This window comes from Hyla sarda, chromosome 9, assembly GCF_029499605.1.
Source record: "Hyla sarda isolate aHylSar1 chromosome 9, aHylSar1.hap1, whole genome shotgun sequence".
Classification (NCBI taxonomy): Eukaryota; Metazoa; Chordata; class Amphibia; order Anura; family Hylidae; genus Hyla; species Hyla sarda.
Genome location: NC_079197.1, coordinates 173583816 through 173611809, shown reverse-complemented (window position 1 = coordinate 173611809; position 27994 = coordinate 173583816). Strand labels below are relative to the sequence as shown.

Sequence of the window (27994 nt, the reverse complement as noted above, 5' to 3'; positions counted from 1 at the left end):
TCTGTTGTTGCTCCTTCTGCTAAAACAAAAAAACACCTAAGTTCTCCCATTATTCTGCCCCGACACCCCATAATAACAAAGTGATAACAAAATGTTACAAATCTTTACTAATGTATTAAAAAGGGAAAACTACAATCTCAGTGACATAAGTATTCATACCCTTTACTATCACATGTGACATAAGTATTCATACCCTTTACTCAGGGCTGAGGTGAAGCCCCTTTGGCAGTGATGGGCAGTACCTGGTTTCCCCCAGACATGATGCTGCCCCCACCATGATCACTGTAGGGATGGTATTGGGCAGATGATGGGCAGTGCCTGGTTTCCTCCAGACATGATGCTGCCCCCACCATGATCACTGTAGGGGATGGTATTGGGCAGGTGATGGGCAGTGCCTGGTTTCCCCCAGACATGATGCTGCCCCCACCGTGATCACTGTAGGGATGGTATTGGGCAGGTGATGGGCAGTGCCTGGTTTCCTCCAGACATGATGCTGCCCCCACCATGATCACTGTAGGGATGGTATTGGGCAGGTGATGGGCAGTGCCTGGTTTCCCCCAGACATGATGCTGCCCCCACCATGATCACTGTAGGGATGGTATTGGGCAGGTGATGGGCAGTGCCTGGTTTCCCCCAGATATGATGCTGCCCCCACCATGATCACTGTAGGGATGGTATTGGGCAGGTGATGGGCAGTACCGGTCTCCTCCAGACATGATGCTGCCCACACCATGATCACTGTAGGGATGGTATTGGGCAGGTGATGGGCAGTGCCTGGTTTCCTCCAGACATGATGCTGTCCCCACCATGATCACTGTAGGGATGGTATTGGGCAAGGGTGATGGGCAGTGACTGGTTTCCTCCAGACATGATGCGGCCCCCACCATGATCACTGTAGGGATGGTATTGGGCAGGTGATGGGCAGTGCCTGGTTTCCTCCAGACATGATGCTGCCCCACCATGATCACTGTAGGGATGGTATTGGGCAGGTGATGGGCAGTGCCTGGTTTCCTCCAGACATGATGCTGTCCCCACCATGATCACTGTAGGGATGGTATTGGGCAGGTGATGGACAGTACCTGGTTTCCCCCAGACATGATGCTGCCCCCACCATGATCACTGTAGGGATGGTATTGGGCAGTACCTGGTTTCCTCCAGACATGATGCTGTCCCCACCATGATCACTGTAGGGATGGTATTGGGCAGGTGATGGGCAGTGCTTGGTTTCCTCCAGATATGATGCTGCCCCCACCATGATCACTGTAGGGTTGGTATTGGACAGGTGATGGGCAGTACCTTGTTTCATTAGACCAGACAATCTTGTTCCTCTCCGTCTGATCCTTCAGATGTGTTTTTTTTAACCTCCAGCATCTTCCATGTGTTATTACTTAGGAGGCTTCTTTCTGCCATAAAGCCCAGATTGTGGAGGCTGCAGAGATGGTTCTGGACCTTCTAGAAGTTTCTCTCATCTGCACACAGGAGCTTTGGAGCTCAGCCAGAGTGACCATTGGGTTCTTGGTCTCCTCTCTTACCAAGTCCCTTCTCCCCTATTACTTAGTTTGGTGGGCAGCATCTCAAGGAAGAGTCCTGGTTGTTCCTTCTTCCATATAAGAATTATGGAGGCCTCTGAGCTCTTGGGAACTTTCAGTGCAGCAGATAGGATTTTGTCCCCTTCTCCAGATCTGTGGCTCCATATGTGGCTCCATACAATCCTGTCTCTGAGCTCTACAGTCAGTTCTTTCCCCTCATGTCTTGGCTCTGATATACATTGTCACCTATATAGACCGGGCTGAGTCTTGTCCAATCAGGTAAATTTACCACAGGTGACTCCAATCAAGGTGGAGAAACATCTCAGAGATGATCAGAAGAAATGGGAGGAGCCAGAGATAAATGTCACGTGTCATAGTAAAGGGTCTGAATACTTATGTACATGTGAATTTTTTTTTAAAATTTTTTCCTTTCTAATAAATGAGCAAAACGTTTCCCTTTGTCATTGCGGTACTAAGTGCAGAACAAAATGGGGGGGGGGGGGGGGGGAAATAAAAGGGTCTGAAAATTATCCACACGCATCGTAGAGTCCTGGGGGATGAAGTGCCCATGCTTATAGCACCTTCCTCATTCTCCACCCACAAAAGATCTCAAAACCCCATCACACAGTCTTACCTTGAGGTTCTGTCCATCAAACGGCAGCGACCCACTGACCAGCGTGTAGAGAATGACCCCCAGGCTCCATACATCCACCTCGGGACCATTGTATCTCTTGCCTTGGAACAGTTCGGGTGCGGCATACGGAGGGCTCCCGCAAAACGTGTCCAGTTTTCCCCCAGGTGTGAATTCATTACTGAACCCAAAGTCCGCAATCTTTATATTGGCCTCAGCGTCAAGCAGGAGGTTCTCAGCCTAAAAGAACAAGCGGGATGATGGGACCAAACGGGCATCATATAATAGAGAGGGCAGAGTCAGCAGAGGAGCAGACCCGGGCCCAGGAGACCTCCTCACCTTCAGATCTCGGTGGACGATGTTCTTCTGATGACAGTAATGGACGGCGGATACAATCTGAAGGAAGAAGAGACACATGGTCACAATAACTAACTGAGCATAATATATATATATATATATATATATATATATATATTTATATACACACACACACACAAACACACACACACACACACACACACACCGTATATACTCGAGTATTAGCCGTCCCGAATATGAGCCCCCTAATTTCACCCCAAAAACACAGGAAAAGTTATTGACTCGACTATAAGCCTAGGGTGGGAAATACATCATCCCCCCGTCATCATCCAGACCCCCTTCATCATCACCCCCCCCCCTTCATCATCACTCACCCCCCCCTTTATCATCACCCCCCACCTTCATCATCACCGCCTGTCAATCCCTTCTCAGTGGTCTTCAACCTGCGGACCTCCAGATGTTGCAAAACTACAACTCCCAGCATGCCCGGACAGCCATCGTTCCTGCGCGTCATCGTCAAGGCAACGTCACTAATCCGGCGCCGGCCCGGAGCGGAGAAGAGGGCCTCCCGGTGAAGATGGACAGCCCGGAACGACTAACCCTCCCCACCGGATGGTCCCTGCAGCATAGATTACCCGGACCAGCTCACCCTAACGTCCCACCGAGGGGAGGTGAGAAGAAAACAAAAGGGGGGTCTGGATGATGACGAAGGCCACAGTGGTCTTCAACCTGTGGACCTCCAGATGTTTCAAAACTACAACTCCCAGCATGCTGTCCGGGCATGCTGGGAGTTGTAGTTTTGCAACATCTGGAGGTCCACAGGTTGAAGACCACTGAGAAGGGATTGACAGGCGGAGATGGACAGCCGGGACCATCCCCTCACAGCTAAAGCCAGAAACTTTTTTTTTTGTTCACTCGAGTATAAGCCGAGGGGGGTGTTTTCAGCACGAAAAATCGTGCTGAAAAACTCGGCATATACAGTATATATATATACACATACACACACACACACACACACACACACACACACTAGTGATACAGGCAGTGTTAGGCGTCCCACGCCTCAGGCGCCATGACAGTATTATACAGAGCGGATACGTGCCTTCTCTGGTATGTTCACTCAGGTTATTAATTATACATAAACAGGTGCTGTATACTTGTGATCATTTCACCTATTAAATTGGTGATATTTATTTTCAAGCTGGTTTCTACCATTATGCATTTGGCACTTTCTTTTATGTATGGAATATCAATATATGCACTTAATGTATGGATTTTTATGCACAATACTTTGTCAGTACTTTGTATTATTACACTATGTATATATATAATGAATTAATTGATGATTATGAGCACTTTATTGTTTGCACTGATGTGTTCTGGATATAAATACCCCCTACTTTGTATTGGTCACTAAGCTTGAAAATGGTCCTATAGTAGGACTGACATATTGCTGCTGTGATGTGAGCCAATAAATCCACAACTTATTTTTTTCACTACTTTTGAGAGAGCTGTGCCATTGTTGTCTTCTACTATTAATGGGACCTTGATCAAGTCCAGGGCGCTGGACCACACTGGACATTGGATAAGTAGTGCTGCAAATTTCTATATAATATATATATATGTATACATACACACAGTACAGACCAAAAGTTTGGACACCTTCTCATTCAGAGCGCCGGCTCTCTGAAATTTAAAGGGCCAGTGCACCACTAATTGGTGCCTGGCCCAATCAGTGCTAATCACTCCCAAACACATAAAAAACCCCTTCCCCTTCCTGTCCTTGCCGGATCTTGTTGCCTTGTGCCAGTGAAAGCATTCCCGTGTGTCCATTGCCTGTGTATCCAGACCTTTGCCGTTGCCCTTGACTACTAACCGTTGCTGCCTGCCCTGACCTTCTGCTATGTCTGACCTTGCCTTTTGCCTAGTCCTTGTGTACCACGCCTGACTCAGCAGTCAGTGAGGTTGAGTCGCCATTGGGTGGAACGACCTGGGGGTTACCTGCCGCAGCAAGTCCATCCTGCCTTGCGGCGGGCTCTGGTAAAAACCAGTAACCAGTAGATTCCGTTCCCCTGGTACGGCCCACACCATCACCTCACTGACAGAGGATCCACTACCTGTGTCATCCCTGCATACCACTCCGGATCCTGACAGTAGATCCGACCATGGATCCCGCTGAGGTCCCGCTGCCCAGTGTCGCTGACCTAACCTCCGTGATCGCCCAGCAATCACAGCAGATCGCGCTACAAGGACAGCAGTTGACTCAGTTGACTGCTATGCCACAACAGCTTCTGCCTCAACAACAGCAACCATCTCCTCCGCCAGCTCCTGCATCACCTCCGCAGCGAGTGGCCGCTCCCAGACTCCGCCTGTCCCTACCTGACAAGTTTGATGGGGACTCTAAACTGTGCCGTGGTTTCCTGTCCCAGTGTTCCCTACACCTGGAGATGAGGTCAGACCAATTTCTTACAGAACGGTCTAAGGTGGCGTTCGTGGTCAGCCTGCTGTCTGGAAAGGCTTTGTCCTGGGCCACACCGCTTTGGGACCACAACGATCCTGCCACTGCTACTATCCAGTCCTTCTTCACAGAAGTACGCAGTGTCTTTGAGGAGCCAGCCCGGGCTTCCTCAGCCGAGACAGCCCTATTGAATCTTGTCCAAGGGAGTTCTTCAGTGGGCGAATACGCCATTCAGTTCCGCACCCTCGCCTCTGAGCTATCCTGGAATAATTAGGCCCTCTGCGTGACCTTCAAGAAAGGCTTATCCAGTCACATCAAAGATGTTCTGGCCGCACGAGAAATTCCTGCTACCCTGTCTGAACTCATCCATTTGGCCACCCGCATCGATATGCGTTTCACTGAAAGACGCCTGGAGCTTCGTCAGGAAAAGGATCATGTTCGCACAAGGCGGTTTCCTCCCCTGGCACCTCTCTTCCAGCGTCCTTTGCAATCTGTTCCTGTGCCTTCCGCCGAGGAGGCTATGCAAGTGGATCGGTCTCGTCTGACCCAACAAGAGAGGACTAGCCGTAGGAATGAAAACCTGTGCCTGTACTGTGCTAGCACCGAACATTTCCTAAAGGACTGTCCTATTCGTCCTCCACGTCAGGGAAACACTCGCACCTAGTTTACGTAGGAGAGGCGTTGCTAGGTGTGAATTCTTCCTCTCCACGACTGACTATACCTGTGCGGATTGCTATACCCGCTAATACTAATACTTCCTTCTACGCTGTGGCCTTCTTGAACTCTGGTTCAGCAGGAAGTTTCATTGAAGCCTCCCTAATTAACAGATTCAATATTCCAGTTACCTGTCTTGTCAAACCTCTCTTCACTTCATCCGTCAATGGAGAGAGGCTGGTCTGCACTGTGCGTTACCGCACTCAACCGCTACTCATGAGTGTTGGGGTTCACCATCATGAACATATTGAATTTTTTGTGCTGCCCAACTGTACTTCAGAAATTCTTCTGTGCTTGCCCTGGCTCCAACGTCACTCGCCTAGCCTTGACTGGGCCACCGGGGACATTAAGAGTTGGGGATCTTCTTGCCACAAGCGATGTCTCCAACCAGTTCCTTCCTGCCAAGTCTCCATTGCTACTCCATTGCCAGGTCTTCCTAAGGCCTATCAGAACTATTCTGACATCTTTTGTAAAAAGCAAGCAGAGGTCTTACCTCCACATAGACCTTATGACTGCCCTATCGATTTTCTCCCTGGTACCACACCGCTCCGTGGTAGGATTTACCCACTTTCTGCCCCGGAAACACAAGCCATGACAGAGTACATTCAGGAAAACCTCAAAAGAGGGTTTATCCAGAAATCTTCTTCTCCAGCCGGAGCTGGATTCTTCTTCGTTGCCAAGAAGGACGGCTCTCTACGCCCTTGTATTGACTACCGCGGTCCTAATAAGATCACAGTGAAAAACCGCTATCCTCTACCACTCATCTCTGAACTATTTGATCGATTGCGTGGAGCTAAGATCTTCACCAAACTTGATCTAAGGGGCGCCTATAATCTCATCCGTATTCGTGAAGGTGATGAATGGAAAACCGCCTTCAATACCAGAGATGGACACTTTGAATATATTGTCATGCCCTTTGGTCTGTGCAACGCCCCAGTAGTCTTCCAGGACTTTGTCAACGAGATTTTCTGGGACATGCTGTATTCCTGTGTGGTGGTCTATCTTGATGACATTCTCATTTTTTCTTCCAACCTAGAGGAACATCGGCTCCATGTCCATCAAGTGCTTCAGCGCCTACGCAAAAATCATCTTTATGCCAAGATTGAGAAATGTCTTTTTGAGCGCAGCAGTCTTCCCTTCTTGGGGTACATAGTCTCAGGTCAAGGTCTTTAAATGCACCCTGATAAACTATCAGCAGTAGTAGATTGGCCACGTCCCACTGGTTTGCGAGCCATCCAATGATTTCTCGGATTTGCTAATTATTATCGTCAATTCATTCCCCAATTCTCCACCATTGTTGTGCTTATTGTGGCCTTGACCAAGAAAAATGCTAATCCGAAATCCTGGCCTCCGCAGGCGGAGGAGGCCTTTAAACACCTCAAAGCCGCCTTCACTTCTGCTCCAGTCCTGTCCAGGCCAGATCCTCTGAAGCCCTTCTTCCCTGAGGTTGACACCTCCTCAGTTGGTGCCGGAGCTGTCCTTCTTCAAAAAACCGCTAAAGGAAAAAATATCACTTGCAGATTTTTCTCCAAGACTTTCTCTCCTGAAAATAACTATTCCATTGGAGACCGGGAACTATTGGCCATTAAGTTGGCACTTGAGGAGTGGAGACATCTTCTAGAAGGATCCTTGCATCCCATCACCATCTACACTGACCACAAAAATGTGTCTTACCTTCAATCCGCCCAGCGGTTAAAGGGGTATTCCAGGTAAAAACTTTTTTTTATATATCAACTGGCTCCGGAAAGTTAAACAGATTTGTAAATTACTTCTATTAAAAAAATCTTACTCCTTCCAATAGTTATTAGCTTCTGAAGTTGAGTTGTTGTTTTCTGTCTAACTGCTCTCTGATGACTCATGTCCCGGGAGCTGTGCAGTTCCTATGGGGATATTCTCCCATCATGCACAGCTCCTGGGACGTGACATCATCATTGAGCAGTTAGACAGAAAACAGCAACTCAACTTCAGAAGCTAATAACTATTGGAAGGATTAAGATTTTTTAATAGAAGTAATTTACAAATCTGTTTAACTTTCCGGAGCCAGTTGATATATCTAAAAAAAGGTTTTGCCTGGAATGCCCCTTTAAATCTTTGCCAAGCTAGATGGTCATTGTTCTTTGCCCGTTTCAATTTTCAAATTCATTTTCGTCCTGCAGATAAGAATGTCAGGGCTGATGCTCTATCACGTACCACCGATGCCTCGGAATCAGAAATTCTTCCTCAACACATCATACCTCCTGAGTGTCTGGTCGTCTCCGCCCCAGCTTCTTTGGTACCAATTTCTCCCGGAAAGATATATGTTCCTCCACGTCTTCGCCTCCAGACTCTCAAATGGGGTCCTTACTCCCACCTGGCGGTTCATGCTGGAATCAAAAAGTCCATACAGCTAATTGCCAGACACTATTGGTGGTCTTCCTTGGAGAAAGATGTGACCGATTTCGTACGGGCCTGTACAGCGTGCGCACGTGACAAGACTCCACGCCAGAAGCCGGCTGGTCTTCTCCTTCCTGCCTGTGCCTGAACAGCCATGGTCTCATATAGCTATGGACTTTATAACTAACCTACCTTCATCTCATGGCAACACTGTCATTTGGGTGGTCATTGATCGCTTTTCCAAAATGGCTCATTTTGTCCCGCTTCCGGGTCTACCTTCTGCGCCACAATTGGCGAAACAATTTTTTCTATAAATTTTTCGTCTCCACGGGCTTCCCACGCATATTGTCTCTGATAGAGGTGTTCAATTTGTTTCAAAATTTTGGAGAGCACTCTGCAGTCAATTAAAGATCAAATTGAATTTCTCTTCCTCCTATCACCCCCAATCCAATGGACAAGTGGAAAGAGTAAACCGGATTCTTGGCGACTACTTACGGCATTTTGTCTCCTCCCGTCAAGATTATTGGGTCGACCTTCTGTCCTGGGCTGAATTCTCGTACAACTTCAAGAATTCTGAGTCTTCCTCCAAATCTCCATTTTTTGTGGTTTACGGCCGTTACCCGCTTCCCCCCCTCCCCATTCCCACTTCATCTGGAGTTCCTGCCGTGGATGAACTGACACAAGATTTCTCCTCCCTCTGGAAGGAGACTCAAAAGTCGCTCCTACTGGCCTCATCTCGCATGAAGAGACATGCCGATAAAAAGAGAAGAATTCCTCCTGTTCCTGCCCCCCGGTGACAAAGTATGGCTCTCCGCCAAATACATACGTTTCCGTGTCCCTAGCTTCAAGCTTTGTCTTCGGTACCTCGGGCCTTTTAAAATCAAGAATCAAATCAATTCTGCCTCCTTCAAGCTTCATCTTCCCCCTTCTCTTCGTATTCCTAACTCTTTCCATGTTTCTCTTCTCAAACCTCTCGTACTTAACCGCTTTTCTCCCAAGGTCACTGTTCCTGTTCCTATCTCTGGCTCCTCTCATGTCTTCTCAGTCAAGGAAATCCTCGCCTCCAAGATCGTCCGAGGTAAAAAAAAATTTGGGGTGGATTGGGAGAATATTGGTCCTGAAGAAAGATCATGGGAACCCAAGGCCAATATTTTAGACAAGAAACTCATCTACAGATTCCTCGGTTCCAAAAAGAAGGGGGGATCCAAGGGGGGGGGGGGGGGTACTGTCACGCCGAGCGCTCCGGGTCCCTGCTCCCTCCCGGAATGCTTGCGGCGCTTGTCTGCTCGCAGCGCCCCGGTAAGACCCGCTGACCGGGAGCGCTGCTCTGCTGTCACCGGTGGGGATGCGATCCACGTGGCGGGACGTGCCCGCCCGCGGGTCGCATCCCAGTCCTCTCACCTGCCCCGTTCCCCTGCTGTCAGGTCCCGGCGCGCACGGCCCCGCTCTCTGGTGCCTGGCCCAATCAGTGCTAATCACGCCCAAACACATAAAAACCCACTTCCTCTTCCTGTCCTTGCCGGATCTTGTTGCCTTGTGCCAGTGAAAGCGTTCCCGTGTGTCCATTGCCTGTGTATCCAGACCTTTGCCGTTGCCCTTGACCACGAACCGTTGCTGCCTGCCTTGACCTTCTGCTACGTCTGACCTTGCCTTTTGCCTAGTCCTTGTGTACCGCGCCTGACTCAGCAGTCAGTGAGGTTGAGTCGCTATTGGGTGGAACGACCTGGGGGTTACCTGCCACAGCAAGTCCATCCCGCCTTGTAACCCCTTAGATTCCGTTCCCCTGGTACGGCCCACGCCATCACCTCACTGACATAGAGGATCCACTACCTGTGTCATCCCTGCATACCACTCCGGATCCTGACATTAACACTATATTAACCATTCCAAGATAGCCTAGCCCTAAAGTGTAAGTATAATAAATGATGGAGTAAAGGAGAAACGGTAATGAACCAACTCACTGATTAAATGTGTATAACCAAAAATAGAAAATAATAATGAATTATAATAAGAAAAAGAAGGGGGGAAAAAAAGAAAAACAACTATATAATCAAATTATCATAGATACAGAAATACTGTGAAAATAAAAAATAAATTTAAAAAAATAAAATAGTGATAGAATTTTTTTTTTATATTAATAGATAATAAATAAATATGTGCTCCCTTCGCCAATAGGGTACGTCAACCCAACGTATAATATTATATGTAGAGAGAGTTCACCCCCGATCCACTGGGGTCATTAGATTACTCCCCCCCATGTTAATGGTTGGAGTGAATCAATGTCATAGCCTCTGCAATCCTCCATGAGCCGAAGGCTGTCCGGGCATGTTGGGAGTTGTAGTTTTGCAACAGCTGGAGGCGCCCTGGTTGACATTGCCTAGAGCAGTGTTTCCCACAGTGGGTATTATTATGTGCCAAGCCAAGTTCAGGCATCATGTGGAGATAAGATAATAAGCCAATGGATAAAATGGAGTGACAAAGAGAAAGAAGAAACTCCCTCATCAATGATGCACCTAACAGGGATGTGGGCCAGTGGCATATGGGAGCACAGTTGCTATGCCAGAAATTGATCGCACTAGTGGTGGCATCTGGAAGCGGGTTAGAAAGAGGCCTCCCAGTCCCCAAAAGCAAGATGGCTCCAGTCTGTCACTTAATGCATTACAATATGTAGCTCATTCATACTGTACAGGAAGGAGGGTGGGACTGGGTCTGACTAAAAGGGAAGAAGACTAAATCTGACTGGGAGGGAAGAATAGTGGGACTAGACCTGACTGGGAGGGATTGAGGGTGGGTCTGGGTCTAAATGGGAGGCAAGGGTGGTGAGACTTGGTCTGACTGGGAGGAAAGAAGGATCTGACTGGGAGGGATGGAGGCCAAGTCTGGGCCTAACTGGGAGGAAAGGATGGTGGGACTGGATCTGGCTGGGTTGGATGGGGGGGGGAGGGCTGACTGGGAGACAAGGAGTGTTAGACTTGGCTTGACTTGATGGTGGGACTCAGGAAGGAAAGAAGGGTAAAACTAGGTCACACTTGGATGGACACAAACTGGGTGCCCATTTACAATGCCTTTATATGACTTAAAGGGGTACTCCGTCCCCTAGACATGTTATTCCCTATCCAAATGATAGGGGATAAGATGGCTGATCGTGGGGATCCTGCCGCTTGGGATCCCCCGCGATCTCCCTGCCGCACCCGGCGTTTGTTAAGAGAGTCAGGTGCAGGCCAGGAGGCTCGTGAGATCACAGCCACGCCCCCTCAATGCAAGTCTGTGGGAGGGGGCGTGACGGGGGAGATGAGCGACCAACAACCAATAATTCCTTGACCGGTCCCCACGACCCGAGCACGTGCCTGATCATCAGCTCATTGCAGTCGAAATATTGGTCTTAATTGTCCTGTATAATATGTCCCTATATCTGACTGATCTGAGCAGATGTCACACAGGAGACATATGAACACATAAGAGGTGCTACTACAACTACTTACCTGACGAAATTTAGCGCGTGCTTCCTTCTCCTTCATCCGGCCGTGAGATACCAGGTAATCGAAGACTTCACCTGAGGGAGCAGGAGGAAGACGATTACACCTTCAGATTCTACATCCATGATCTCATAACAGATCAGATTCTACATACATGATCTCATAACAGATCAGATTCTACATCCATGATCTCATAACAGATCAGATTCTACATCCATGACCTCATAACAGATCAGATTCTACATACATGATCTCATAACAGATCAGATTCTACATACATGACCTCATAACAGATCAGATTCTACATACATGATCTCATAACAGATCACATTCTACATCCATGATCTCATAACAGATCACATTCTACATCCATGATCTCATAACAGATCAGATTCTACATCCATGATCTCATAACAGATCACATTCTACATCCATGATCTCATAACAGATCAGATTCTACATACATGATCTCATAACAGCATAGGCGTGCGCAGCCTACTGCATCAGGGTGTGCACCCTAAAGCACAAACTCACGCCGCGCGTGTGCGTATATATCTATATAAATACACACACACACAAATACACTCTTGCTTGCATGCACACATACATAAACAGACCTTCACTCATATAGGTGCAGTATAAGTCCCCCACATTAGGTTGCCAGTATAGTTCCCCACATTAGGTTGCCAGTATAGTCCCCCCACATTAGGTTGGTAGTACAGTTCCCCCCACATTAGGTTGGCAGTACAGTTCCCCCCACATTAGGTTGGCAGTACAGTTCCCCCCACATTAGGTTGGCAGTACAGTTCCCCCACATTAGGTTGGCAGTACAGTTCCCCCCACATTAGGTTGGCAGTACAGTTTCCCCCACATTAGGTGCAGAACAGTTCCCCCACATTAGGTTGGCAGTACAGTCCCCCCCACATTAGGTTGGCAATACAATTCCCCCCACATTAGGTGCAGTACAGTTCCCCTCACATTAGGTGCAGTACAGTTCCCCCCCCCCCACATTAGGAGAAGTACAGTTCCCCCCACATTAGGTTGGCAGTACAGTTCCCCCCACATTAGGTGTGCAGTACAGTTTCCCCACATTAGGTGCAGTACAGTTCCCCCACATTAGGTGCAGTACAGTTCCCCACATTAGGTTGGCAGTACAGTTCCCCCCACATTAGGTTGGCAGTACAGTTCCCCCCACATTAGGTTGGCAGTACAGTTCCCCCCACATTAGGTGCAGTACAGTTCCCCCACATTAGGTGCCCCTTAACATGAGGGAGTAGGAGGAAGACGATTACACAAAGTATGGAGGGGCTGATCTATGGGACAGGCAAAGAAGACACTCTGTACCTCCACTGGCGTACTCCATGATCAGGTAGAGCGTCTTCTCTGTCTCTATCACCTCAAAGAGCTTCACTGTAAGGAAGAGACAAGAGAGTAAGGAGGCGAGAAGTGGAGGACGGAGGCTGCGCCCATAGTATTCTTCACTTACCAATATTCGGATGGTTCAATCCTTTCATGATTCGAACTTCACGAAAAAGCTGAAGAGACACAAGTTTAAGAGAAAAAAAAATTATAGAGCAATCGCCACATAATCTCATAACAGATCAGATTCTACATCCATGATCTCATAACAGATCAGATTCTACATACATGATCTCATAACAGATCAGATTCTACATCCATGATCTCATAACAGATCAGATTCCACATACATGACCTCATAACAGCATAGGCGTGCGCAGCCTATTGCATTAGGGTGTGCACCCTAAAGCACAAACTCACGCCGCGCGCGTGCGTATATATCTATATAAATTCACACACACACAAATACACTCTTGCTTGCATGCACACATACATAAACAGACCTTCACTCATATAGTTGCAGTATAAGTCCCCCACATTAGGTTGGGAGTACAGTTCCCCCCACATTATATTGGCAGTACAGTTTCCCCACATTAAGTGCAGTACAGTTCCCCCCACATTAGGTTGGCAGTACAGTTTCCCCACATTAGGTTGGCAGTACAGTTCCCCTACATTAGGTGCTGTACAGTTCCCCCACATTAGGTGCAGTACAGTTCCCCCACATTAGGTGCAGTATAGTTCCCCCACATTAGGTTGGCAGTACAGTTCCCCCACATTAGGTTGGCAGTACAGTTCCCCCACATTAGGTTGGCAGTACAGTTCCCCTACATTAGGTGCCGTACAGTTCCCCCACATTAGGTGCAGTACAGTTCCCCCACATTAGGTGCAGTACAGTTCCCCCACATTAGGTTTGCAGTACAGTTCCCCCACATTAGGTTTGCAGTACAGTTCCCCCCACATTAGGTTGGAAGTACAGTTCCCACCCACATTAGGTTGGCAGTACAGTTCCCACCCACATTAGGTTGGCAGTACAGTCTCCCCCACATTAGGTTGGCAGTACAGTCTCCCCCACATTAGGTTGGCAGTACAGTTCCCCCACATTAGGTGCAGCACAGTTCCCCCACATTAGGTGCAGTACAGTTCCCCCACATTAGGTGCAGTACAGTTCCCACCACATTAGGTGCAGTACAGTTCCCACCACATTAGGTGCAGTACAGTTCCCCCAAATTAGGTGCCACTTAATGTGAGGGAACTGTACTGCACCTAATGTGGGGGAACTGTACTGCACCTAATGTATGGGATCTGTACTGCCCCTAATGTGGGGGAACTATACTGCACCTAATTTGGGGGAACTGTACTGCACCTAACATGGGGGAACTGTACTTTACCTAATGTATGGGATCTGTACTGCACCTAATGTGGGGGAACTGTACTGCACCTAATGTATGGGATCTGTACTGCACCTAATGTATGGGATCTGTACTGCACCTAAAGTGGGGGGACTATACTGCACCTAACATGGGGGAACTGTACTGGTGCAGCACAGTTCCCCCACATTAGGTGCAGTACAGTTCCCCCACATTAAGTACAGTATAGTTCTCCACATTAGGTGCAGTATAGTTCCCCCACATTAGGTTGGCAGTATAGTTCCCCCACATTAGGTTGGCAGTATAGTTCCCCCACATTAGGTGCAGTATAGTTCCCCCACATTAGGTGCAGTACAGTTCTCCATCATTAGGTGCAGTATAGTTCCCCCACATTAGGTGCAGTATAGTTCCCCCACATTAGGTGCATTATAGTTCCCCCACATTATGTGCAGTATAGTTGTTCTCCATATTAGGTGCAGTATAGTTCCCCACATTAGGTGCAGTATAGTTCCCCCACAGACATACAGCCTTCAGCCATATACAGCATATGGCTGGAGGTTGTATGCCTGTGTACTACCCCACTTCAGTGTTCCGACCACCGCTCCTCCGGTCCGGGGTCACGATCTACTGCTATGGCCTATAGACCATAGCAGTAGGTCTGAGGAGCGATAGTCGTAAAACTTAAGATGACGTGCTGCCAGCTGGTGCCTTACCATGCCAGCCGGCGCGTCCTCCTCGTCTATGCTCCGCTCCTGTTGCTATGGGCGCACGTACGGGAAGTCAGTGACGTCTCTGCGTGCGCTACCTCCCGGTGGAACCTGCGTTTTTAAAGTTAACGTGGGGGCCACTGCAGAAAGGTAACCAAGACATCCTTTTGTCTTGAAAAGATCTTTCGGGACACAGGGATGTCCAGAATGAGACAGGGGCCCCCTGCGGGCTGCTCAATGGTGGCCGCGGATCCCCTCCCTGGGCTTGATTAGGGTGTGCCCAGGCACACCCCATGCATAACAGATCAGATTCTACATCCATGATCTCATAACAGATCAGATTCTACATCCATGATCTCATAACAGATCAGATTCTACATCCATGATCTCATAACAGATCACATTCTACATCCATGATCTCATAACAGATCAGATTCTACATCCATGATCTCATTAAAAAAAATAGTTTTATGGTTGTCACTATATCTGATATTTTAGTAAATTACTCAAATCTAAAAGATCAGGAAGTGATGTCAGATATCACCCAGCAGTGACATGACATAGAGAGGAAGCAGTGATGTGACATCATAATGAGAGCAGTGAGGAGATGGCATTGATATCATACATAAAGCCACTCTTATAAGAGAGTCCACCCCTCACATTATATATACAGTATCTCCTATAAGTGACTCCACCCCCCACATTATATATACAGTATATCCCATAAGTGAGTCCACCCCTCACATTATATATACAGTATCTCCTATAAGTGAGTCCACCCCTCACATTATATATACAGTATATCCCATAAGTGACTCCACCCCTCACATCATATATATAGTATATCCCATAAGTGAGTCCACCCCTCACATTATATATACAGTATCTCCCATAAGTGAGTCCACCCCTCACATTATATATACAGTATCTCCCATAAGTGACTCCACCCCTCACATTATATATACAGTATATCCCATAAGTGAGTCCACCCCTCACATTATATACAGTATATCCCATAAGTGATTCCACCCCTCACATTATATTTACAGTATATCCTATAAGTGAGTCCACCCCTCACATTATATATACAGTATATCCCATAAGTGACTCCACCCCTCACATTATATATACAGTATCTCCCATAAGTGACTCCACCCCTCACATTATATATACAGTATATCCCATAAGTGAGTCCACCCCTCACATTATATATACAGTATATCCCATAAGTGACTCCACCCCTCACATTATATACAGTATATCCCATAAGTGAGTCCACCCCTCACATTATATATACAGTATATCCCATAAGTGAGTCCATCCCTCACATTATATATACAGTATATCCCATAAGTGAGTCCACCCCTCACATTATATATACAGTATCTCCCATAAGTGAGTCCACCCCTCACATTATATATACAGTATATCCCATAAGTGAGCCAACCCCTCACATTATATATACAGTATATCCCATAAGTGACTCCACCCCTCACATTATATACAGTATATCCCATAAGTGAGTCCACCCCTCACATTATATATACAGTATATCCCATAAGTGAGTCCATCCCTCACATTATATATACAGTATCTCCCATAAGTGAGTCCACCCCTCACATTATATATACAGTATATCCCATAAGTGACTCCACCCCTCACATTATATACAGTATATCCCATAAGTGAGTCCATCCCTCACATTATATATACAGTATATCCCATAAGTGAGTCCACCCCTCACATTATATATACAGTATCTCCCATAAGTGAGTCCACCCCTCACATTATATATACAGTATATCCCATAAGTGAGTCCACCTCTCACATTATATATACAGTATATCCCATAAGTGAGTCCATCCCTCACATTATATATACAGTATCTCCCATAAGTGAGTCCACCCCTCACATTATATATACAGTATCTCCCATAAGTGAGTCCACCCCTCACATTATATATACAGTATATCCCATAAGTGAGTCCACCCCCACATTATATATACAGTATCTCCCATAAGTGAGTCCACCCCTCACATTATATATACAGTATATCCCATAAGTGACTCCACCCCTCACATTATATACAGTATATCCCATAAGTGAGTCCACCCCTCACATTATATATACAGTATATCCCATAAGTGAGTCCACCCCTCACCTTATATATAGTATATCCCATAAGTGAGTCCACCCCTCACATTATATATACAGTATATCCCATAAGGGACTCCACCCCTCACATTATATATACAGTATATCCCATAAGTGTGTCCACCCCTCACATTATATATACAGTATATCCCATAAGTGAGTCCACCCCTCACATTATATATACAGTATCTCCCATAAGTGACTCCACCCCTCACATTATATATACAGTATATCCCATAAGTGAGTCCACCCCTCACATTATATATATACAGTATATCCCATAAGTGATTCCACCCCTCACATTATATACAGTATATCCCATAAGTGAGTCCACCCCTCACATTATATATACAGTATATCCCATAAGTGATTCCACCCCTCACATTATATATACAGTATCTCCCATAAGTGAGTCCACCCCTCACATTATATACAGTATATCCAATAAGTGAGTCCACCCCTCACATTATATATACAGTATATCCCATAAGTGATTCCACCCCTCACATTATATATACAGTATATCCCATAAGTGACTCCACCCCTCACATTATAAACAGTATATCCCATAAGTGAGTCCACCCCTCACATTATATATACAGTATATCCCATAAGTGATTCCACCCTCACATTATATATACAGTATATCCCATAAGTGAGTCCACCCCTCACATTATATACAGTATCTCCCATAAGTGAGTCCACCCCTCACATTATATATACAGTATATCCAATAAGTGAGTCCACCCCTCACATTATATATACAGTATATCCCATAAGTGAGTCCACCCCTCACATTATATATACAGTATATCCCATAAGTGACTCCACCCCTCACATTATATATACAGTATATCCCATAAGTGAGTCCACCCCTCACATTATATATACAGTATATCCCATAAGTGAGTCCACCCCTCACATTATATATACAGTATATCCCATAAGGGAGTCCACCCCTCACATTATATATACAGTATCTCCCATAAGTGACTCCACCCCTCACATTATATATACAGTATATCCCATAAGTGAGTCCACCCCTCACATTATATATACAGTATCTCCCATAAGTGAGTCCACCCCTCACATTATATATACAGTATCTCCCATAAGAGAGTCCACCCCTCACATTATATATACAGCATCTCCCATAAGTGAGTCCACCCCTCACATTATATACAGTATCTCCCATAAGTGAGTCCACCCCTCACATTATATACAGTGTATCCCATAAGTGACTCCACCCCTCACATTATATATACAGTATCTCCCATAAGTGAGTCCACCCCTCACATTATATATACAGTATATCCCATAAGTGAGTCCACCCCTCACATTATATATACAGTATATCCCATAAGTGACTCCACCCCTCACATTATATATACAGTATATCCCATAAGTGAGTCCACCCCTCACATTATATATACAGTATATCCCATAAGTGAGTCCACCCCTCACATTATATATACAGTATATCCCATAAGTGAGTCCACCCCTCACATTATATATACAGTATCTCCCATAACTGAGTCCACCCCTCACATTATATATACGGTATCTCCCATAAGTGAGTCCACCCCTCACTATAATATATATATATATATATATATATATATATATATATATATTTATTTATTTATATAATTTCCCATAAGCGGGTCCCCCCTATACATCCTATATTTTATATTATCTTCCATAAGTGAATACATCCTTCACATTATATATATTGTATCTCCCATAAGCAAGTCCACCCCTCACATTTTTTGTAAATATCTAATTCTATCTTTTCCTGTGACAACATTGATGAAATGACACTAGACAACAGATCCACAACTGGACGGCGGTCCCTGCGATATATATAAGGTGCAGGGGCAACACTAGTCAAAATAACAAACAGAACTGTACGGAGGTCGGAGATCAGGTCAGGACACAAAAGATTAACAGGCAAGAACACACAAATAGGGGAGCAAGGTAATATATATCAGAAAATATGCAAATTAGTAAAAAAAAGCAGGTAATCAGGAAAATATAATAACGGGTATATAGAGTACTGATTAACAGATTCAGGACCAAAATAATATGGCAGGTAGGAGAGTAATGACAAACAGGTTAACCAGAAAGACATAGCTGCAGGTTTACCAGGAATGAAGGTGAGTGAACAGGTAACTGAAGTAAGGACACTATACAGATCAGGAAACACAGGAACAGGATCACACAAGAAGTACAACGCACAAGGCAAAAAGGAATGGATGTACAAAACACAAACAGGTCAGAATACAAGTCTGGATACAGGTTCGTGTAACAGATGCAAACTAGACAGGATAAAACCAACCAATAGTACAGACAGATCACAAGAGAGACAGGACAATACGAAAAACTAGATAAATGGGTCAGGACAGCAAAGCTATGGCAAGCTAACAAGTCAGAACTAACACAGAAAAAACTAACAAAGCTAAAAATTAAGAGCAAGAGCCAGAAGGCTGAGGAGGAATTAAATACCCCACCTCGGCTGCTGATTGGTCCAGGCCTGTAATTCCTCACTGACCAAAGCCCAACATGCAAAACATGGACAGGTGAAGTCACTACAGAAATATTCCTATCACACAGAACCCATATTGGCCAATGAGTAATGGATGCCACTATATAGCATGTGGGGCAGCACAGTGGCTCAGTGGCTAGCATTGTTGTCTTCCAACACTGGGGTCTTGGGTTCAAATCCCCTGATGAACAGTCCTGGTGTTAATGCCCTAGATCAGTCTTTGCCAACCAGGGTGCCTCCAGCTTTAGCAAAACTACAAGTCAAGGATATACAGCCTTCGGCTGTCCAGGCAGACTGGGAGTTGTAGTTTTGCAACAGCTAGAGGCACCCTGGTTGGGAAACACCTTCGGTTGTCCGGGCATGCTGGGAGTTGTAGTTTTGCAACAGCTAGGGGCAGCCTGGTTGGAAAACACTGCCCTAGATGAACAGTCCTGGTGCTGATGCCCCAGATGAACAGTCCTGGTGCTGATGCCCCAGATGAACAGTCCTGGTGCTGATGACCCAGATGAACAGTCCTGGTGCTGATGCCCCAGATGAACAGTCCTGGTGCTGATGTCCCAGATGAACAGTCCTGGTGCTGATGACCCAGATGAACAGTCCTGGTGCTGATGACCCAGATGAACAGTCCTGGTGCTGATGTCCCAGATGAACAGTCCTGGTGCTGATGGATTGTCATAGTAATCTCATGTCCTACGCGTTTCAAGTCTTGTCAGTAATATGCTCTGTCTGGTCACCTCTTGTTACTCTTGGACTTCTCAGAAGTATCAGCTTTTATAAGAGACCAGGGGGTAATGGGTGGATGAAGGTTGGGTGATAGCTGCAGCTTATCTTCCGGTGAGGATGATCCCCACTTGTTACATAGAGGAGGGGCACATACTTTAAGCCATATGTTGTTTATACACAGTATATGAAGGGGATTAGGAAGCGGGTTGACCAACTGTGCCAGGATTAAAGGAAATCTGTCATCAGAATCACCCGCACTAAACCTGTTACACGGGCTTGTAGTGCGGGTGATCCTGATTAAAACGCTTCTTACCCAGTTAAAAATGGTTCAGCGGTTCTTAAGATCTCTATATCTTTAGTTTTCTGTTATTCCCTGGCTTGGGACTCAGTGGGAGGTGTTATCATCTCGGACTCGGCTACACGTCATTCTAGCTGGGTGGAGCGGCTGCCCGGCTCATGAATATTCATGAACTTATCCTCGTGGTCTAACTCCTTTTTCTAGGTCTGGTGGGGAGGGCCGCACATGCGCCGCGTTCCGTACACCCGGAAGCGGCGTTCTCCCCCCGGCTTCACTCGAGCTGCGGCCCTATACAAGTAAGAAGACGGGCTGCATGAGTGAAAAGCCGGGGGGAGAACGCCACTTCCGGGTGTACGGAACGCGGCGCATGTGCGGCCCTCCCCACCAGACCTAGAAAAAGGAGTTAGACCACGAGGATAAGTTCATGAATATTCATGAGCGGGCGGCCGCTCCACCCAACTAGAATGACGTGTAGCCGAGTCCGAGATGATAACTCCTCCCACTGAGTCCCAAGCCAGGGAATAACAGAAAACTAAAAATATAGATATCTTAAGAACCGCTGAACCATTTTTAACCGGGTAAGAAGCGTTTTAATCAGGATCACCCGCACTACAAGCCTGTGTAACAGGTTTAGTGCGGGTGATTCTTATGACAGATTTCCTTTAAGCACTGAAGGATAATGGGGAAACTTGCATATCGGGAGGGGAAGGGAAGACAGGAAGGATCCTGGCCAATGCCCATTAAAAAAAGAGCCAAAAAGTGAAAAGGAAGAAGGATTAGGCTGGGTTCATACCACGTTTTTGCCATTTAGTTCCCGTATACGTTTTCAATTTGAAAACCGTACAGAACCGTATTGCAAACAGTATGCATTGACTCTCCACTGAAAACCATACGCCAAAAGATGCATCTGGTTGTGTCCGTTTTGCACCCTGTACAGTTTTGTCCGTTTTTTTCCCGGACCCAAAACCGTAGCCTACCATGGTTTTTGCTCCGGGTGAAAAACCGTATTGTAACGGATATGTGCGTACGGTTCCATCCGGGTTTCACCATACGGTTTTTTCAATCAAACAAGTGAAACTTTATTCATAATGGAATGAAAAGTTTTTTTCTTAAAAAAATGGATGCAACAGGACATCATTCTTCAAACTGTATACAGTTTTCAACCGTATACGGATTCAAATTTGTACACAGGGTTTGACACAGTTTAGTCAGGTTTTGAGGAATCTGTTTTGTTTTTTTTAATCAAAAACCTGATACGGGAACTGTATTGCAAAAACATGGTGTGAACCAAGCCGTAGGCTGCATTCACACCTCGTTTTCAGCCTATGGTTGCCGAATCTGGCTGGGGGAGGGGAAAACCGGGCACTCCCGCACCCCAGCCGGACCAGCGCTGAAATCCATTTACTTTAATGAGCCGACCGGAATCAAACGGTGACTCCGGTCGGCTCATTTTTTACCCATATCCGGTTTTGTGACCGGACCTAAAACCGTAGTATACAACGGTTTTAGGTCCGGTCAGGAAACCGGATCTGGGTCAAAAATGAGCCGACCGGAGTCACCGTCTCACTACGGCCTGCTCAATAAAGTAAATGGATTTCAGCACTGGTCCGGCTAGGGTACAGTAGCGCCCTGTTTTCTCCTCCCCCAGCCGGATCCGGCAACTGAAGGCTGAAAAACGAGGTGTGAATGCAGCCTTAGGCTGGGTTCCCATCGAGTTTTTGCCATACTGCTTTCAATCAGTTTTTCTAAAGAAAACCGTATGGCAAAAAAACGGATGGAACAGTATGGCCAAAAGTAAACCGTATGCGTTTTTAAACTGTATACAGTTTTTAAAAGTGCATACAGTTCCGTCCATTTTTATTTAAAAAAAAAAAAAAAAGATACGTTTTTGATAATTTTGTCCATTTTTAATGGGAGGGGTTTTGGGTGGGGACTTTAGGATGCAAATTCGCATGTGCAAAGTAAAAACCGTACACGTTTTCCCGTATGGCACTGTATACATGTGCGTTTCCCATTGACTTCCATGTTATAAAAAACGTATGCGGTTGCAGTATGGTCAAAACCGTGGTTGATCATCTGGAGATTTATTTTATAGGTGAAAGGGCTAGCACCTTGTCCTGATGAAGGGCCCACTCTGGACTAGAAACGCGTTGAGGTGCTTTAAATAAACGATATCCGATATACTTTTTAAGAGCTTGGTCTCTTTTAATCCACTTGGTCCAACACTGCAGAAAAAATCTGTTTTTTTATTTTTATTTACTTGCAGTGAACAGATCAGAGGACATTGGAGAAGATACCGCCTCATCTCACATGGACGCTCTTTGGACACCAGTATCCTATGATTATTACTATGGTTAATACAGAACATTCACTCATGCCAAGTGGGGGGGGGGATCCATGAATGGTGGTGCGTCCGATGAGTCTGACTCGAGGGAAGAAGCTGCTTGTATGATTTATTCATTGCGGAGCGTGTTCCATCCGTGCAGCTGCAGGGGCCCCATAAATAACTGATAAAGCAGCGACCATATTATAAAGAGTGATGACAACCGGCGCAGAGTTTAGACTCCACCTGCAACATGGAAGGTCCATTCTACACCCACAGCTGAAGAAGATCCCCCAAATACGGGATATAGAAGAGAAGGATACACCGGAGAGCCTGTACTTTGTATATACTGACCCTCCGCCCAAAGTTCTCCTATACAAGTAATGGGAGAGATTTATTAAAACCTGTGCAGAGGAAAAAGTTGTCCAGTTGCCCATAGCAACCAATCAGATCGCTGCTTTCATTTTTGACAGGCCTGTAAGGAGCAAGCTGATTGGTTGCTATGGACAAACTGGGCAAGTTTTTCTCTGCACAGTTTTTGATAAATCTCCCCCATAACGTCCTGCGGAAATCACATCCTGAGGCTCCTCCAGACACTATGGGGGAGATTTATCAAAACCTGTCTAGAGTAAAAGTTGCCGAGTTGCCCATAGCAACCAATCAGATCGCTACTTTCATATTTGAAAACGAGTCTGAAAAATGAAAGAAGCCATCTGATTGGTTGCTATGGGCAAATTGGTTGCTACGGGCAACTCGGCAACTTTTCCTCTGGATAGGTATATAGATGTTTCCCAACCAGGGAGCCTCCAGCTGATGCAAAACTACAACTCCCAGCATGCCCGGACAGCCGTTGGCTGTCCGGGCATGCTGGGAGTTGTAGTTTTGCAACAGCTGGAGGCTCCCTGGTTGGGAAACACTGCCCTATATTCATACCTGTACACATAGGGGGAGATTTATGAAAACCTGTATAGAGGAAGAGCGGTGCAGTTGCCCATAGCAACCAATCAGATCGCTTCTTTTATTTTTGACAGGCCTGTAAGGAGCAAGCTGATTGGTTGCTAAGGACAACTGGGCAAGTTTTTCTCTGCACAGTTTTTGATAAATCTCCCCCATAACGTCCTGCGGAAATCACATCCTGAGGCTCCTCCAGACACTATGGGGGAGATTTATCAAAACCTGTCTAGAGTAAAAGTTGCCAAGTTGCCCATAGCAACCAATCAGATCGCTACTTTCATTTTTGAAAAGGAGTCTGAAAAATGAAAGAAGCCACCTGATTGGTTGCTATGGGCAACTCGGCAACTTTTCCTCTGGACAGGTTTTGATAAATCTCCCCCTATATAAGTGTTTCCCAACCAGGGTGCCTCCAGCTGTTGCAAAACTACAACTCACAGTATGCCCAGACAGCCAACGGCTGTCCGGGCATGTTGGGAGTTGTAGTTTTGCAACAGCTGGAGGCACCCTGGTTGGGAAACACTGCCCTATATTCATACCTGTACACCTAGGGGGAGATTTATGAAAACCTGTGTAGAGTAAGAGCGGTGCAGTTGCCCATAGCAACCAATCAGATCGCTTCTTTCATTTTTTCGGTGCGTTCACATTGAGCAATTCAAGAGGAATTTACTTGAGTAATTCCTCTTGAATTCTCCGCTCCAAATAAATGCAATCTCCTCTGCCCATTGACTTTAAAGGGGTATTCCAGGCAAAAACTTTTTTTTATATATATCAACTGGCTCCGGAAAGTTAAACAGATTTGTAAATTACTTCTATTAAAAAATCTTAATCCTTCCAATAGTTATTAGCTTCTGAAGTTGAGTTGTTGTTTTCTGTCTAACTGCTCTCTGACTCACGTCCCGGGAGCTGTGCAGTTCCTATGGGGATATTCTCCCATCATGCACAGCTCCCGTGACGTGACATCATCATTGAGCAGTTACACAGAAAACTTCAGAAGCTAATAACTATTGGAAGGATTAAGATTTTTTAATAGAAGTAATTTACAAATCTGTTTAACTTTCCGGAGCCAGTTGATATATAAAAAAAAAAGGTTTTGCCTGGAATACCCCTTTAATGTTTTTTTCTGCTGTCCTGTTCCCACTGCTAGCGGAATTCCAACGCTAAATTCCTTTCCACTTGAAGAAAGAACATGTTCATTCTTCAAGCGGAATCCGCGAGCAAAATCCAATAGAAGTCCATGGTAAAAAAAAAATGTTCCGCCTGACATCATTTTCAAGTGGAATTCAGAGAAGTAGAATTAAATGGGTTATCCGGGAAAAAACTTATTTATCTATCAACTGGCTCCGGAAAGTTAAACAGATTTGTAAATTACTTCTATTAAAAAAATCTTAATCCTTCCAATAGTTATTAGCTTCTGAAGTTTTCTGTCTAACTGCTCAATGATGATGTCACATCCGGGCCGTGAGTCATCAGAAAGCAGTTAGACAGAAAACAACAACTCAACTTCAGACGCTAATAACTATTGGAAGGATTAAGATTTTTTAATAGAAGTAATTTACAAATCTGTCTAACTTTACGGAGCCAGTTGATATATAAAAACAAGTTTTGGCCTGGAATACCCCTTTAAAGAAGCCTGTGAAAAATGAAAGAAGCAATCTGATTGGTTGCTATGGGCAACTGCGCCATTGTTCCTCTACACAGGTTTTGATAAATCACCCCTATAGACCCTGGTTGGTGACAGCCTCACCCACCTCTATGTGCACTACATTATATAGTATAACAGATGACCAGACCATTGTACAGAGCAAGTATTTTAGGTCCTGTGCCCCCACATCTCCTAATACATTGTTTCCCAATCAGGCTGCCTCCAGCTGTTGCAAAACTACAACTCCCAGCATGCCCGGACAGCCAACGGCTGTCCGGGCATGCTGGGAGTTGTAGTTTTGCAACAGCTGGAGGCGCTCTGGTTAGGAAACACTGACCTGTACTATATACTACTATATAGTCCAACATGCTGGGAGTTGTAGTTTTGCAACAGCTGGAGGCGCTCTGGTTGGGAAACACTGACCTATACTATATAGTACTATATAGTCCAACATGCTGGGAGTTGTAGTTTTGCAACAGCTGGAGGCGCTCTGGTTGGGAAACACTGACCTATACTATATAGTACTATATAGTCCAACATGCTGGGAGTTGTAGTTTTGCAACAGCTGGAGGCGCTCAGGTTGGGAAACACTGACCTATACTATATAGTACTATATAGTCCAACATGCTGGGAGATGTAGTTTTGCAACAGCTGGAGGCACCCTGGTTGGGAAACACTGACCTGTACTATATACTACTATATAGTCCAACATGCTGGGAGTTGTAGTTTTGCAACAGCTGGAGGCACCCCTGGTTGGGAAACACTGACCTATACTATATACCACTATATAGTCCAACATGCTGGGAGTTGTAGTTTTGCAACAGCTGGAGGCACCCTGGTTGGGAAACACTGACTTGTACTATATACTACTATATAGTCCAGCATGCTGGGAGTTGTAGTTTTGCAACAGCTGGAGGCGCTCTGGTTGGGAAACACTGTCCTATACTATATACTACTATATAGTCCAACATGCTGGGAGTTGTAGTTTTGCAACAGCTGAAGGCGCTCTGTTGGGAAACACGGACCTATACTATATACTACTATATAGTCCAACATGCTGGGAGTTGTAGTTTTGCAACAGCTGGAGGCACCCTGGTTGGGAAACCCTGTCCTAATGGGTTGTAAGCTCCTGTGACTAGGCCTCTCAATGCTCCTCCATGTTGTACGATGCTGCACAATCTAAATACGGATTATTCTTAACTCCAGGCTATCATTTCTTTCAGGGGGGCTGCGAGGTCTCCCCTCACTCAGTACGGCCCGTGTGGTAACAAGTGCTGACAGATTCTGATCGCTGGGACAGAGCACAAGACCTTGACCTAGTTCATCATGGAGCAAAGATCCCGGATCACGTCCCAGATATTTACAATTGATGTTCAATAAAGCACATGGTGTCCGGGCCGGAAACGAGCCGCACGCACGAGAGAGTCCATGACCATTACAGAGAGATGGGACAGCCCTTCTGCTCCAGATACACATCCAAATATTACCCATTATCTACCTGTTCCAGCACCTCCATCATCCACCTGCCCCCAGCTACACATCCAGCACCTCCATCATCCACCTGCCCCAGCTACACACCCAGCACCTCCATCATCCACCTGCCCCCAGCTACACATCCAGCACCTCCATCATCCACCTGCCCCCAGCTACACATCCAGCACCTCCATCATCCACCTGCCCCCAGCTACACACCCAGCACCTCCATCATCCACCTGCTCCAACTACACATCTAGCACCTCCATCATCCACCTGCCCCAGCTACACACCCAGCACCTCCATCATCCACCTGCCCTCAGCTACACACCCATCACCTCCATCATCCACCTGCTCCAACTACACACCCAGCACCTCCATCATCTACCTGCCCTCAGCTACACACCCAGCACCTCCATCATCCACCTGCCCCCAGCTACACACCCAGCACCTCCATCATCCACCTGCTCCAACTACACATCTAGCACCTCCATCATCCACCTGCCCCAGCTACACACCCAGCACCTCCATCATCCACCTGCCCTCAGCTACACACCCATCACCTCCATCATCCACCTGCTCCAACTACACACCCAGCACCTCCATCATCTACCTGCCCTCAGCTACACACCCAGCACCTCCATCATCCACCTGCCCCCAGCTACACACCCAGCACCTCCATCATCCACCTGCTCCAACTACACATCTAGCACCTCCATCATCCACCTGCCCCAGCTACACACCCAGCACCTCCATCATCCACCTGCCCTCAGCTACACACCCATCACCTCCATCATCCACCTGCTCCAACTACACACCCAGCACCTCCATCATCTACCTGCCCTCAGCTACACACCCAGCACCTCCATCATCCACCTGCCCCCAGCTACACACCCAGCACCTCCATCATCCACCTGCTCCAACTACACATCTAGCACCTCCATCATCCA

At 46.3% G+C, this 27994-nt stretch overlaps 1 protein-coding gene across 3 annotated transcripts in view; it reads right to left on the bottom strand.

Annotated features, from left to right (window-relative positions):
• Positions 1 to 27994, bottom strand: part of MARK4 (microtubule affinity regulating kinase 4) — a 61694-nt gene that overhangs the window by 15134 nt on the left and 18566 nt on the right. For 2 of the 3 annotated variants that reach the window (XM_056538414.1, XM_056538415.1), the window contains exons 4-8: positions 12986 to 13034; positions 12844 to 12909; positions 11506 to 11576; positions 2500 to 2556; positions 2164 to 2400 (exon numbers count right to left, since the gene is read on the bottom strand). In XM_056538414.1, coding sequence (XP_056394389.1) covers positions 2164 to 2400; positions 2500 to 2556; positions 11506 to 11576; positions 12844 to 12909; positions 12986 to 13034 — 480 coding nt within the window. Of the gene's footprint in view, positions 1 to 2163; positions 2401 to 2499; positions 2557 to 11505; positions 11577 to 12843; positions 12910 to 12985; positions 13035 to 19596; positions 19806 to 27994 lie in introns of those variants that run through there. The other variant, XM_056538416.1, reaches the window with a different exon arrangement.